Source organism: Heloderma suspectum, chromosome 6, assembly GCF_057233095.1.
Source record: "Heloderma suspectum isolate Gila_16-S chromosome 6, 16-S_ref, whole genome shotgun sequence".
NCBI classification, from domain to species: Eukaryota; Metazoa; Chordata; class Lepidosauria; order Squamata; family Helodermatidae; genus Heloderma; species Heloderma suspectum.
Genome location: NC_139463.1, coordinates 10,013,057 through 10,027,736, shown reverse-complemented (window position 1 = coordinate 10,027,736; position 14,680 = coordinate 10,013,057). Strand labels below are relative to the sequence as shown.

At 47.1% G+C, this 14,680-nt stretch overlaps 1 protein-coding gene across 1 annotated transcript in view; it reads right to left on the bottom strand.

Moving 5' to 3' along the window:
* Positions 1–14,680, bottom strand: part of SORL1 (sortilin related receptor 1) — a 126,047-nt gene that overhangs the window by 77,447 nt on the left and 33,920 nt on the right. Inside the window, 4 exon segments of the mRNA XM_084803601.1 lie at positions 1,455–1,624; positions 2,251–2,352; positions 6,363–6,543; positions 8,825–8,892. Coding sequence (XP_084659727.1) covers positions 1,455–1,624; positions 2,251–2,352; positions 6,363–6,543; positions 8,825–8,892 — 521 coding nt within the window.

The window sequence follows — 14,680 nt, the reverse complement described above, 5'->3', positions numbered from 1 at the left end:
CCAAAATATCCAAACAAAATTAACAAAATTAACCAGAGGCATTTCTTTTTGTGCCTTTATCCATTTCCCTATGGAAGGAGTCTCCAAGCTCAAACTGGGAGCACAATAGTTATAACACTGCTGTTTAGTCTCATGGCTAACTGCCATTGATAGACTGGCCTGGTTCATAACACAAATGCATGGTTTGTTCCCCTATGCAGCATTTGTTTGGCAGACAATCAAACAAACTGTGGTTTGTTTTCTCAATCCCTGGGTTGTTTGTTTCCTTCCTCCTTTGCCCGCTCCCTCCCTGTATCCCAAATGCCTTTGTAGTGCTGTAGTACTGGCATGTAGAATGGCTAGGGGTTTTTTTTTTTAACTACTCTTGCCCACTGCCTATATAGCCTGGCAAAACAACCCATGAACAACCCATGGTTCTGGGTTCACAGAGAACATCAACCCATGGCTTAAATAACCCTGAGTTCACAAGCCAACTAAAACCCATGGGTTTTTCTTGGTTGTTCGTGATTAACAAACCATGATTTGTTAGCACAGCTTGGTTTGCAAAACAAGAAAGATAACCCAGAATTCAACAACCTATGCTATTGGTTACCGTTATGCGAGAACCAGGCCCGTGAAGCCTCTAGATTGGCCAAGATTGGTCTAAATCCCTTTTTACACAATTGTGAATTCTAGTATTCCAGAATTGTGAATTCTGGGCCAGAACTATATGGTTCCGGCCCAGCCTATCTTAAGGAGCGCCTCCAGCAACACCAGACAGGCCGCTTAACAAGATCAGCCTCGGATGGCCTTCTCTCTGTCCCATCAGCCAGGACAGCTAGACTGGTGGGGACGAGGGAGAGGGCCTTTTCTGTGGTGGCCCCCACTCTGTGGAACTCCCTCCCTAGGGAACTCCGTCATGCCCCCTCTTTAATGAGCTTCCGTCGTGCATTAAAAACGTGGTTGTTCAGGCAGGCATTTGGGGTGGGTTAGGGTATTTTAAAAAATTTTTTATGGTAGAATTTTATTGTTTTAAATTGTTTTATGGTATGTTGTACATCGCCCAGAGTGGCTGGATGACCAGCCAGATGGGCGATTAATAAATTTAATAATAAATAAATAAATAAATAAATAAATAAAAAGTACTATGAAAATGGGCAGGGAGGGGGCTTAACTCTAAAATATTACATTCTATAAAGCCTATCCCAAACTTCCTTTCACCAGTGAGGAGGAAAGCAAAGCTGCATTAAAATGGTTCCTTGGCTGGCTGGCTGGCTGGCTGGCTGGCTGGCTGGCTGGCTGGCACCACTTGGTTCCAGGCCACTGCTGTTCAAACAGGAATAATTTGTTCCTGTCTCAGCCTCTTTGATAACATGTGAACTACAAAGAGAGCCTCGGGGCATTTCCACCCTTCCCAGCGGAGGACAGGACCCATGGCGATCTCCCTCTTAATTGGACCACACCAGCCGCCTCACCTGACCAAGGTATCACTCCCCACTCCTCCAGGGCTGTAGTACAGGACATTCTCCAAAGTCAGTGAAAACCGTAGGCCTTCTGCTTCTGAGATGTAGAGGTTGGTGCTGTTGTTGCTGTGACTGACACACACAAACACCTGGTCTTCAGATGTGTCCGCTATATAGTATTCCTTCAAGACAAAGTTTGAGAAAATGCTTTTTCTTTTATTACACTCGAAAGCACTCGAGAGCTGTCGCAGCAGCTTAAGAGTGTGAGTTGTGAACCAGGAAATCCCAGGTTCAAATCGCACACCTCTGCCATGAATTCTCAAGGGAGCTTTAGGTGAGCCATTCTCTCTCAGCCTCAGCTTCTCCCATCTGTAAAATGGGTGTAATAATGTTGCCTTTCAGGGCTTTTGCAACGATTATAAATAACAACAAAAACTATGGGTTTTTTTTTTCCCTAACAGAAAATATATTTTAAAGAACCCCAAAGTTTGCAGAAGTACAATAAGATCTTGGTGGAGGGGAACTCCCCAAAACAGCTCAATGAGGACACTGCATGCTCAGTCTGTATGGAAAGCTGACTCATTGTTGGGGGACTGGGAGGAATGGGAAACGGAGGAGGGCGGAGGAGGAACAGAATGGAGTATCCTGGAAGAGAGAATGGCTGGCTAGAATTCTGAATAGGAGCACTTCACACGGTAAGATTTTGTTGCAGGACACATTTGTATATTCTAAAAAGCCACTGATAGACCTTGTATTTCCTCAAACCTTCTCTGCAGATTCCCACCTTTTCATGCACATTTGTCAATACCTTAATGGGGTGCCTCGTCACAAACTGGGCCGCTTGCATAGGTTTGCGGTTAAAAGATACCCAGAGCTGAACAGACGTCTGTTGCTGGGAACCCAAAAGGTGCTGAAAAAGGAAAGGGAGGAGGGGAGAAATCCAAACAGTAAGGATCACTTTACTCCCCAATTTGTAATGGGTCTGCAAGAAGGCTTTATGATAAGGGATTATGCAAATCAACAAACTCACAATGCAACAGGCACCCGACTTTCCATACTCCACCGATCTCCAGGGAGGTACATTTTGGTTCAACATTTAAAGAATTCTTGAATCAGACATTTGGCAATGCAATAAAATGGCTTGAGAGGTCATAGAGCAGGGTGGGCAGCACATAGCCCCTGGCACCCACCAATGCTCTCTCCACCATGCCAGCAAATTCAGTGGCGGGGGGGGGGGGGGACTGATCATTTTAGCACTACAGAGCGCTAAAAAGGGTCAAATTTCACATGTTCTCAATTTAGAATGCACTAAATTTGGTCCTATTAGTACACTGTAGCAGTTTGCTGCTGATTTTTCCCCCAGGGCATGGCACCTCGCAGAGCGCAGCCCAACAGGGGACGGTGAAAATGGCCCCTGGACCCCCTGAAGTTGCCCATCCCTGTCACAGGGCCTCTTTCCTCAGAAGTTTCCAAGACAGTGTTTTCAATTTGCAAATATTTATGTCTTGTAACGTGCCACTCGCCTATGGCGAGCTAACAGCCACCTTCGGGTGACTAGGCAGGAAAGCTCTTGTAAACTGGAAGGGAGTTGGCTCTTTTTGAGTTTCTCTCTTTTAGATTTTAGGTTTTGAGTTTCTCTTGAGTTTCTCTCTTTTAGATTGCTACAAGTGACTAATCCAGGCACATCTAGACACACGAAGTAAGGAACGGTACCTTTGCAGGGCTGCATCTACCCAAATTATTTTTACAGGTATACATACAACACAGCTTTCTGGATTAAAAAAATGACAACGCTCTCCCTTGTGAGTCAGCCAGGAAACTCTTTCCTTCTCCAAACCCCCAATTCCTCAACCCAAATAAATCCATTCGTTTCAGTGGGATGGCTTACACAACCGTGGTTTTGGGATTGCAGCCTAAACCAATACTCACTCACTTCCTGGTTGCTATCCAAGCAATTAAGAGATGCCACAACGTTGTCATTCTGCTGTGGGATATTTTCATTGGCTTTAAAGTAAGTGTTGTGGGGGAGGGTTCCCTCTGAAAATATCACATCCTGTATGAATTATGAAACTGCCTCATACCAAGTCAGGCCCAGCTCTGCCTGCTCCGATGGGCAGCGGCCCTGCAGCAGAGAAAGGTCTCTCCGATCACCTGCTCGCTACTTGATCCTTCCGACTGGAGATGCCAGGGGCTGGAACTGGGACATCCTGCATACAGGCCAAGTGCTCTAGCACTACGGATGGGCAAATGCGCGACGTTCACGATTGCTAGGCTTCTCCAAAGGTCGTCTCGCCACTCACCTCATGCCCAATTCCTGTTCGCGTTTACTACTCGCTCCGCACAAGCAGGAAAACTGCACACGTTGAGCAGCGATCAAATGTGAAATTTGCACAACTTTCCCCAAATTTGCAACTACTTTCCTAATTGGTGTAACTTTCCTCCATAGGCTAAAGCGGGGCTTTCAGTCTAGAGGGGGAAATTGGCACAAATTAGGAAATTGGCACTGGGAAAGTTGTGCAAATCAAACGCAGCCACATGTCTGGCAATTTGCGAATGTTTTCAGAGGACACATGCTCACGCTTGTGGCTTGGAACAGGCATGCTCTCATGTTTTGCGAGCAAAAACGAAATTCTCATACATCCCTATCTAGCACTGAGCCGCAGCCACTCTCCAAAATATGAACCCACTTTATCCCAAACTGGGCTATTGGTCGAGCGAGTCCTATTCGGTCTACTTCGACGGGCGGTGGCTCTGTAGCCCGGCTGTCCACGATCCTTTTTAAGTGACAATACCTAGGTTTGAACCTGGAACTGTGTGTGTGGACACCATGTGCTCAGGCCCTGAATGACGTCTCCTCCCCACAATGACTCTGGAGCAGGTAAATTTCAAAGCCTTATTCTACTCAGCCAACATCCTTTTCCTTGAAGTACTGCAAATACTCTTCATCTCACATGACACGCCCTCCCCCTTCCTCCTGCCATCTATATTTGCTTATTACTTACAGGCATCTACACCTCCCTCCCAGTTGCTCCAGCATTTCACATTGACCTAGATCTGCTTAAAGTATTAAAATCAAACCCACAGAGAAATCAGCTTCAGCTCGGCTGCTGCATGCTCTTGCATCATAGACAGTTACCTATTTGTCACATTTTTATACCAACCTTCCTGCAAAGGGCTCAGGGCAATGTACATGCCCCTCCTTTTATCCTCCGAACAGTCCTGCGAGGTACGTTAGTGGCTCACCTAGCAAGTTCTAAGGCTGGGACTTGAACTCAGTCAGGCTCTCTCAGAAAAAAAACCCAATTACAGAACATGTATCTTCTTGTTATAGAATGGAGGGTGGGGGGCCACAGGAGGAGGAGGAGCCTTTAACCCTCAGGGCAAAACATCTGGCATCCCTGTTTAAATCAGTCATCAACAGTAGCTGGATATCTCATCCACATAAATTCTGCATTTGGACCAAACTGCCTGTTGATACACCTGTGGTTGTCTATTTCAGCCTTCCTGAACCGGGGGCCCTCCAGATGTGCTGGAAAAGTGATGATGTGAGTTTCCGTCCAACACATCTGGAGGGTGCCAGGTTCAGGACGGCTGGTCTATGTCAGGGGACTGGAAACAAAGCCCTGTGAAGAGAGACTGAAAGAACTGGGCATGTTTAGCCTTGAGAAGAGAAGACAGAGGGGAGATATGACAGCGCTCTTCAAGTACTTGAAAGGTTGTCACAGAGAGGAAGGCCAGGATCTCTTCTTGATCATCCCAGCGTGCAGGACACGGAATAATGGGCTCAAGTGACAGGAAGCCAGATTCCGGCTGAACATCAGGAAAAACTTCCTGACTGTAAGAGCAATATGACAATGGAACCAATTACCTGGGGAGGTGGTGGGCTCTCCCACACTGGAGGCCTTCAAGATGAGACTGGACAGCCATCTGTCAGGGATGCTCTCTGACTTGGATTCCTGCATTCAGCAGGAGGTTGGACTCGATGGCCTTGTAGGCCCCTTCCAACCCTACTAGTCTATGATTCTATGATGTCAACCCTGAGCATCAGGCTGCCTGCAAGACCCCAATGAAGAAATAACAACTGTGGATTACAACCACAAGTCAAAAGAGACCCTGGTGCTGTCACTTTCCTCCATCCTCTTCCTTCGCAATCAACACACTGCAGCAAACAGAGCTCCAGGCTAACACTACTTTATTGGTTACCGATGAGCTTCATAACAAATGCAAATTCTAGGAAACTCTCAGACTGCAATAAACCAGCTAATCCACACAACTATGAATACCAATAGAGGACATGAAGTGGAAGTTAGGAAAGTTGCCAGCACTCTGGGTAAGAACTTCACAGCCAGACTAGCTTCACAGGGATGCCCCTCCCTTAGGGCAGCTACCTCCTACGTTGGCTATCACGTGTGCCCAACCGGGCACAGCGTCTCAGCGCTGCCCCTAACTTTTCCGGCTTCGCTCTGCAATGAACTCTCGTGTCTCTCGAGTCACGCCCTCCTCCTCCTCAACTTGCATTCTCATGGTGCAGGACTGGGGGAACCATTCAGCCTGTGCCATCTGTGTGTCAAGGTCTTGGGAAGAAAAGCTGTACCTGGACTCACTGGGGAGATTGCCCCGCACTGGTCTGGCTGTTCCCATTCTGAATCTGAGCTGCCAGACATCTCCACATGCTCAGATTCATTCCTGGCAGGTACTTTCCTTTGAAGCTCCAGCATATTTCCTCCTATTCTTCCTTCGCTAAAACAGAGTGACCCTTGCAAAGCATCATTTGGTATGGTGCTGGATGCTCCAAGTTTGAAATCTCTTCTCTCAAAGCTGGCGGGGGGGGGGGGGGGCTCCCCGCCACCTTGATATATGTGGTTTGAGCTCATTAAAAGGTTGTTTTTACAGGCGATGGCTCCACAGCTGGGTCCTTACCACAGACTTTGTCGCAAACAGATACTTGTCCCTGAGTTGGAAGTCCTCAACCTCCTCCAGAAGAATCTCTTTATTTTCCCTGGTTTGAAAGAAATCGGTGCTGCGAAGGACAGTGGAGGAACGCGTGGGTTCATGCCGCTCTATGTAAACTGCATTTGGCTTGTCATATGGTTCAATTCCCCTTATCAGAAGAAAAAGAAAAGATAACAAAAGTTCATATCCTAAAAGCTCAGGGCACTTGACATCCATTAACTAAGTCATCATTAACAACAACCTTGTAAGGCAGACCACTATTATTACCCCCATATGAGAGGGGAAGTGGGGCCATTACACCAGCCCTACTGAAAGACTACTTAATTTTCTCCTCTTCCCTCCTCACCCTCTTTTCTTTGTGTATCATGTCTTTTTAGATTATAAACCTGCAGACAGGGACTGTCTTGTTTTGCTGACTGCATGTAAGATGCTCCAGGAAGACCTTCTGGCTGAAGAGAGAGATAAAAATACTTAAACAAAACGAATATTACAGGTGATGCTATGGAACAATGCCCAAGGTCACCCCATGAATTCAAGGCCGAAGTGACATTTGAACAGAGCTTCCCTGCTCACAAATGGCTTGTAGGTGGATTATATAGGAACATTTAGAAGAGCCCTGAAGAAGACCAAAGGTCTACCTAGTCCGGCAACTTATTTCACAGTGACTAGCCAGATGACCTCCAAGGGGCCCAAAACCAAGACATGTTGACAACAGCCATTCCCCACTGTTACCCCACCAGCATGTGGTGGACAGGGGTAGACCACCCCTAAACATTGAGGTTCCACTTAACTATCATGGCCAATATTTATTATTTTTATTTATTTAAAGTATCTTTATCCTGCTCCTCAGCTAAAAAAGGCTTACAATCAGTCAGTAAAAAAGACACTTCCTGCCTACAGGCTTACTTACAATCTAAAAAAAACACGACACACAAGGAAAAAGGAATGGAAAAGGAAGAGGGGGGGAAATACATAGACCATCACAGTAGGGGTGGTGAGGGAGCCCAACTAGAGCAGGCCCTGAAGTTCCCTTTGCCTGTTCCTGTCTCCCTCGCTCTTTCTCTCCTTTCCCACAGGGCAGCTGATATCAGTTAGCCCTGTGGGGATGGGGGTACTCCATTTGGAGTAGGCCCTGATGTTCCCTTTGCCTGCTAGCTGCATCCCTCACTGACAGACCTCCCTTCCTCCATGAATTCATCAACTCCTTTTGAAGTCATTTAAGCTACTATGTCCATCTCTTGAGACAACCGTGTGAAGAAAGACTGTCTTTCATCTGTCCTAAATCCACAGCCCATCTTCATTACACTACCTTAGGGGAAATACATAGGTAGTCTGGGGCAGCCTTGTCATGGTTCAGTCCCCCCACCCCTCATCCTCAGAGGATGAGGCCCTTGAGCTAAGGGAAGAGGAAGTGGGCTCAGCTACAGAAATGCATCACAAGGTTTCCACCTCCTTAGGACCTAATTCCCCAGGAAGGCCCCAGAGACCAGCCCCACTGTGTTCAGATGACTCCACGTTGCTATCCTCAGATTCTGAGAACTCCAGCCATGAAGATACCACCATGCTGCATCCTCTTCTGTGTTGTCACAGCCCAAGCCTGCTGAAACAGACCAGGCCACTTTAAGGAGAAGGCCTCAGTCCATAGGGAGTGGGCTTAGCCAGCCTAAACAAAGCCATAACAATACTTAAGGCCCACTGAGATCTGCTGCTTGTTGGAGCAGCATATAGGCAAGCTTGTCTGGCTTCTAGACATCAATGTCACTAGCAGCTCTTCATGGTCCTACTCTGATCCTGCCTCTCTGGGAAACCAACTTGCCCCAAGATCTTGATTTGAACCAGATCCATACTAGACAGCCTTTAACTCAGACCTCACAGTGCCCAATGACACCAGTCTCTCACTGTGGCAGAGCTCACTGGCTGAAAGGGAAGAAACCTGTAGTGGCCTATTAGAACTTTCAGTGTCCACAATGTAATATTTTATGTTTCTAATCCATAGGCCACATACATGATCTGGAAACACCAGATACCACAAGATTACCGGAAGCTAAGCAAGGGTCCATCTAGCCCAGTATTCAGTTTCCATTAGCAGTTAGCAGCTACATTTAGGAAACTAAGAAATCAAGCAGCAAGGCAACCACCCACCACTATGTTGCATAAACTAGAACACCTGAGAGGACTACTTAGAGTAGTCCTCTCCCTGATGTTCCAGTTTTCTACATGCAGGGAGCTTTTTCTTTTAATGTGGGGAAAACATTCAAAAATATGATGTACACACACACCCTTCAGTCTGGGGGGTAAATAGTCCAGGATTTCGCCACCTCCTTCAGAATAATGTGTAGACTGCTTCATAATGGGTGGGGAAGGAAGTGAGACTGGGTGAGGAGGAAGAAGAGGCTCCTCAGAGGCCCATGAAGAATTTCACAACTTACCAGGAAAATGATTTCACATGTTCATGAATCATTATCCATGTCTGCCCAAAATCATCCGATTTCCAGAGCTGCAAAATTAAAACATGGGGAAATATATTGTGATTCCTGTAGAACAGCCAGACCCAAATGGTTGTGTAAGAATACATCACGGTGGACTCTGCATCCCTTGGTTAAGATGCTAAGCCCTGATCCATCCAGTGAATAGCACTGCTTCAAATTACATTAAGGTAAGGCTGCGAAATCCTCTACATGCAGATCTTGAGTGTTTGTACCTTGTGTTGGGTACCTGGGACAGATTAGGGATTCTGTTGGTGCACCGCCCACCCCACTGCCCATCAGACTCCCTGCCTGAGCTGACAGAGGTGGTCTTGGACTTGGTGTTGAGGACCCCTAGGATGATGGTCCTGGGGGATCTCAACTTCCATGCCGAGGCCACTGTATCCGGGGCGGCTCAGGACTTCATGGCCGCCATGACAACCATGGGGCTGTCCCAACATGTCATCGGCCCGACGCATATAAAAGGACACACGCTTGATCTGGTTTTCTCAACTGGGCAGGAGGATGGTGATCTGAAAGTGGAGGAATTAACATCTGTCCCTTTGTCATGGTCAGATCACTTCCTGTTGAGGTTTAGACTCCTGGCAGCCTTCCCCCTCTGCAAGGGTGGGGGACTTATTAAAATGGCTAATGGATTTTTCCATTATTCCAATGGATTCCAGAGGGCTCTGGGGGATTTTCCTGCTAGTATGGCTGGTGCTCCTGTCGAAGCCCAGGTCACTCTGTGGAATGCAGAGATTACTCAGGCAGTTGACATGATCACGCCCAAGCGCCCTCTCCCTCTGAGCAGAGCCCAGCCAGCTCCTTGGTATACACCTGAGCTGAGGGCACTGAAGCAAGAGGGGAGACGGCTAGAATGCAGGGGAGGAAAACTCATGCTGAGTCTGACCGAACACAGGTAAGAGCTCACTATCAAGCCTATTCTGTGGCGGTGAGGGTGGCAAAGAGACTGTTCTTTTCCACCAGCATTGCATCTTCTCAGTGTCATCCAGCGGAGATTTTCCGAGTGGTTCGCGGCCTGTTACATTCTGGGCCAGGGAGAGAGACGGTGGAACCCTCAGTGGCACGCTGTGATGAGTTTGCAAGGCACTTTGAAGATAAAGTCACTCAAGAGTTGTCATGAATTGGACACCACGATTAATGCAGTTCCACTGGTAGAGGTGTTCAGAGCACCATCTGGTCCAGTTTTATTGGATGAGTTTCAGTTACTGAGGCCTGAGGATGCGGACAAGGTGCTTGGCCAAGTCCCATCAACCACTTGTGTGCTTGACCCTTGCCCTTCATGGCTTATTAAATCAAACAAGGAGGGGATGTCCGGCTGGGTCCAGGAGGTTGTAAATTCCTCCTTGAGAGAGGGAGTGGTGCCAGCCGCTTTAAAAGAGGCGGTAATTAGACCACTCCTGAAAAAGCCTAACCTGGACCCAGAGGATGTTAACAATTATAGGCCAGTGGCCAACATCCCCTTCCTGGGCAAGGTGCTTGAGCGGGTGGTTGTAGGACAGCTCCAGGCACTCTTGAATGAAACGGATTATCTAGATCCATTTCAATTGGGCTTCAGGCCTGGTTTTGGAATGGAAACTGCCTTGGTTGCCCTGTGGGATGACCTCGGCCAGGAGAGCGACAGGGGGAGCGTGACCTGTTGATTCTCCTGGACCTCTCAGTGGCTTTCGATACCATAGACCATGGTATCCTTCTGGATAGGTTGTCTGGGTGGGGAGTTGGAGGCACTGCATTGCAGTGGTTCTGCTCCTGCTTCGATGGCCGACTCCAGAAGGTGGTGCTGGGGGATTATTGCTTTGTGGCATGGCAATTGTGCCATGGGGTACCACAGGGCTCTATTTTATCCCCTATACTGTTTAACATCTACATGAAACCACTGGGGGAGGTTATCCGGAGGTGTGGGCTGAGGTGCCACCAATATGCGGATGACACCCAGCTCTACCTCTCTTTCTCATCAAACCCAGGTGAGGCAGTGGCTGTTCTGAATCAGGGCCTGGGCACGGTAATAGACTGGATGAGGGCCAATAAACTGAAACTCAATCCAGACAAGACGGAGGTACTGTTAGTGGGTGGTTCGTCTGCCCGGCTAGGTGATATTCAGCCTGTTCTGGAGAGGGTTGCACTCCCCCTAAAGGATCAGGTTCGTAGTTTGGGGGTACTCTTGGACCCACAACTGTCACTTGAGGCACAGGTGAACTCAGTGGCACAGAGCACTTTTTATCAGCTTAGGCTGGTATACCGACTACGCCCTTATCTGGACAGAGATAGCCTAGCTACAGTTATCCATGCTCTGACAACTTCTCGTCTGGATTACTGCAATGCGTTACATGTGGGGCTGCCTTTGAAAAAGGTCCGGAAACTTCAGCTGGTCCAAAATAGGGCAGCAAAATTGTTAACAGGGACTGGCCAGCGAGCTCATATTACATCAGTACTTTTTCAGCTGCACTGGCTGCCAGTCCATTTCCAGGCCTGATTCAAAGTGCTGGTATTAACATTTAAAGCCCTTAACGGCTTGGGGCCAGCTTATCTGAAGGATCACCTCCTCCCATATGTGCCTGCCTGGACCTTAAGATCATCGTCAGCGGCCCTTCTCCGTGAGCCCCTGCCAAAGGAGGTGAGGCGGGTGGCTACTAGGAGGAGGGCTTTTTCTGCTGTGACACCCTGGCTGTGGAATGAGCTCCCTAGTGAGGTTCGCCTGGCACCTAAATTGTATTCCTTTCGGCACCAGGTGAAGACCTTTTTATTTTCCCAGGCATTTTAGCATTTTAGCTTTCTAGACTTTCAGCTTTGCTGTTTTGAATCTGTATTTTAAATCCCTGCACTGCTGCTAGGTTTTATTGTGGTTGTATTGTTATATTGTGGTTTTAATGTTCTATATATTTTAAATTGTTTTATTGTGTGCCGTTTGGTTTTAATTTTTGTGAACCGCCCAGAGAGCTTTGGCTATTGGGCAGTATAGAAATGAAATTAAATACATACATACATACATCCAGAAGCAAGTACCACTGAATGCAGTGACACAGACTTCCAAGTAAATGTGTTTAGGACCAGTCTATGAATCATTCCCACCATTCCTGATGCTCACGCATGAGTGCCATTGCTTATATAGCCAAAATGACACCACCCACACACACCCCGAATGTTTGGCAGAAGTATGAATAAATTTAGGAGGGGGGATCAATGAGGATTGAGCAAGCCCAGAGGGCCCAGAATTCTGACTGTTGCTGCGGTGGGGCGGGGGGGAGATAATCTTTGATAAGGGCATGGCTGGCTGATGAGCTTTCCACACTGTAAGATTTTGTTGCAGGTCTCACTTGTGTAACTGAATTTCCATTTTTTGGAGACACAAAACTATGTGGCCCCAGAATTTGCTCGCTCTATTTACTTCCAAAAGTAAATAAAGCAAACCAGGCAGGCATAGGAATAAACAGCCATGCTAATATAACATTAATTCATTCGTTCTATCTATTGTTGGGAACAGCTTGATTTATTTTATTTTGTTTTTTTAACCATCTACCAATTATGCTGTAGCAAATATCCAAACGCTGCAGGGAGAGCAAAACCACATAAATGCCGGTATGTGACCATGAAAGACAAACACTGTCATTCCTGCCCATCGCAAGCACCAGCGTGAGAACAATGAAAACTAGGCCTGAAGAGGAACAAAGGCACACTTCTTCTGGGGGAGGGAGGGACATTGGCCTATTTTCTTATTTCAGCAGACCTTGCTCACAATGAGGTTGGACAGAGGAGGAGGAGGAGCAGTCGCCCAAGGTCTTGTTTCCACAGAAAGGAAAACAAAAACAACACAAGGGGTTTTGGATAAATTGCTGCTGACTGACTGGCGGACAAGCCACTCTCCTGTGCCTACAGCCACATGTGTATTGAGAGAGGCTGGGAAGGATCTTCTACCACATCTCTCTGGCTGGAACTATGTCGTTGTTGTTCAGTCATTCAGTCATGTCCAACTCTTCATGACCCCATGAACCACAGCACGCCAGGCCTTCCTGTCCTGCGCTCTCTCCCGGAGTGTGCTCAAGTTCATATTCATTGCATCGGTGATGCTATCTAGCCAGCTCATCCTCTGCCGTCCCTTTCTCCTTTTGCCTTCAGTCTTTCCCAGCATCAGGGTCTTTTCCAGAGAGTTTTCTCTTCACATTAGGTGGCCTAAATATTTGAGCTTCAGCTTCAGTATCTGTCCTTCCAATGAGCACTCAGGGTTGATTTCCCTTAGGATTGACTGACTTGACCTCCTTGCAGTCCAGGGGACTCGTAAGAGTCTTCTTCAGCACCACAGTTCGAAAGCATCAATTCTTCAGCGTTCAGCCTTCCTTATAGTCCAGCTCTCACAGCCATACATTACTACTGGGAAAACCATAGCTTTGATTAGACGGACCTTTGTCGGCAAGGTGATGTCTCTGCTTCTTACTATGCTGTCTAGGTTGGCCATAGCTTTCCTCCCAAGGAGCAAGCGTCTTTTAATTTCATGGCTACAGTCACTGTCTGCGGTGATCTTGGAGCCCAAGAAAGTAAAATCTGTCACTGCTTCCATTTCTTCCCCTTCTATATGCCAGGAAGTGATAGGGCCAGATTCCATGATCTTAGTTTTTGTAATGTTGAGTTTCAAACCACCTTTTGCACTCTCCTCTTTCACCCTCAACAAGAGGCTCTTGAGATCCTCTTCGCTTTCTGCCATTAGGGTGGTATCGTCTGCATATCGGAGGTTGTTGATAATTCTCCCGGCAATCTTAATTCCGACCTCTGATTCATCCAACCCGGCATTTCTCATGATGTACTCTGCATATAAGTTAAATAAGCAGGGTGACAATATGCAGCCTTGTCGTACTCCTTTCCCAATTTTGAACCACTCGGTTGTTCCATGTCTGGTTCTTACTGTTGCTTCTTGACCCTCGTACAGGTTTCTCAGGAGACAGGTAAGGTGGTCTGGTACTCCCATCTCTTTCAGAATTTGCCACAGTTTGTTGTGATCCACACAATCAAAGGCTTTAGCGTAGTCAATGAAGCAGAAATAGACCTTTTTCTGGAATTCTCTTGCTTTCTCCATGATCCAGCGAATGTTAGCGATTTGATCTCTAGTTCCTCTGCCTCTTCGAAACCCAGCTTGTACTTCCGGTAGTTCTCAGTTCACATACTGCTGAAGCCTAGCTTGTAGGATTTTGAGCATAACCTTGCTGGCATGTGAAATGAGCGCAATTGTGCGGTAGTTTGAACACTCTTTGGCGTTGCCCTTCTTTGGAATTGGAATGTAAACTGACCTTTTCCAGTCTTGCGGCCATTGTTGAGTGTTCCAAATTTGTTGGCATATTGAATGCAGCACTTTAACAGCATCATCTTTTAGGATTTTAAATAGCTCAGCTGGAATACTTTCATCTCCGCTAGCTTTGTTGTTAGTAATGCTTGCTAAGGCCAACTTGACTTCACTCTCGAGGATGTCCGGCTCAAGTTCCGTGACCGCACTATCATGGCTATCAGGGACATTAAGATCTTTCCTGTATAGTTCTTCTGTGTATTCTTGCCACCTCTTCTTAATCTCATCTGCATCTGTTAGGTCCCTGCCTTCTTTGTCCTTTATCATGCCCGTCTTTGCACAAAACGTTCCCTTGAGATCTCCAATTTTCTAGAAGAGATCTCTAGTCTTTCCCATTCTGTTGTTTTCCTCGATTTCTTTGCATTGTTCATTTAAGAAGGCCTTCTTGTCTGGATATGAACTACCCCAAACATGTGGCTGCCGCTGAAAATGGCAGCTTGGTGTCTTATTCTCCTCCTCTCCTCTGTACC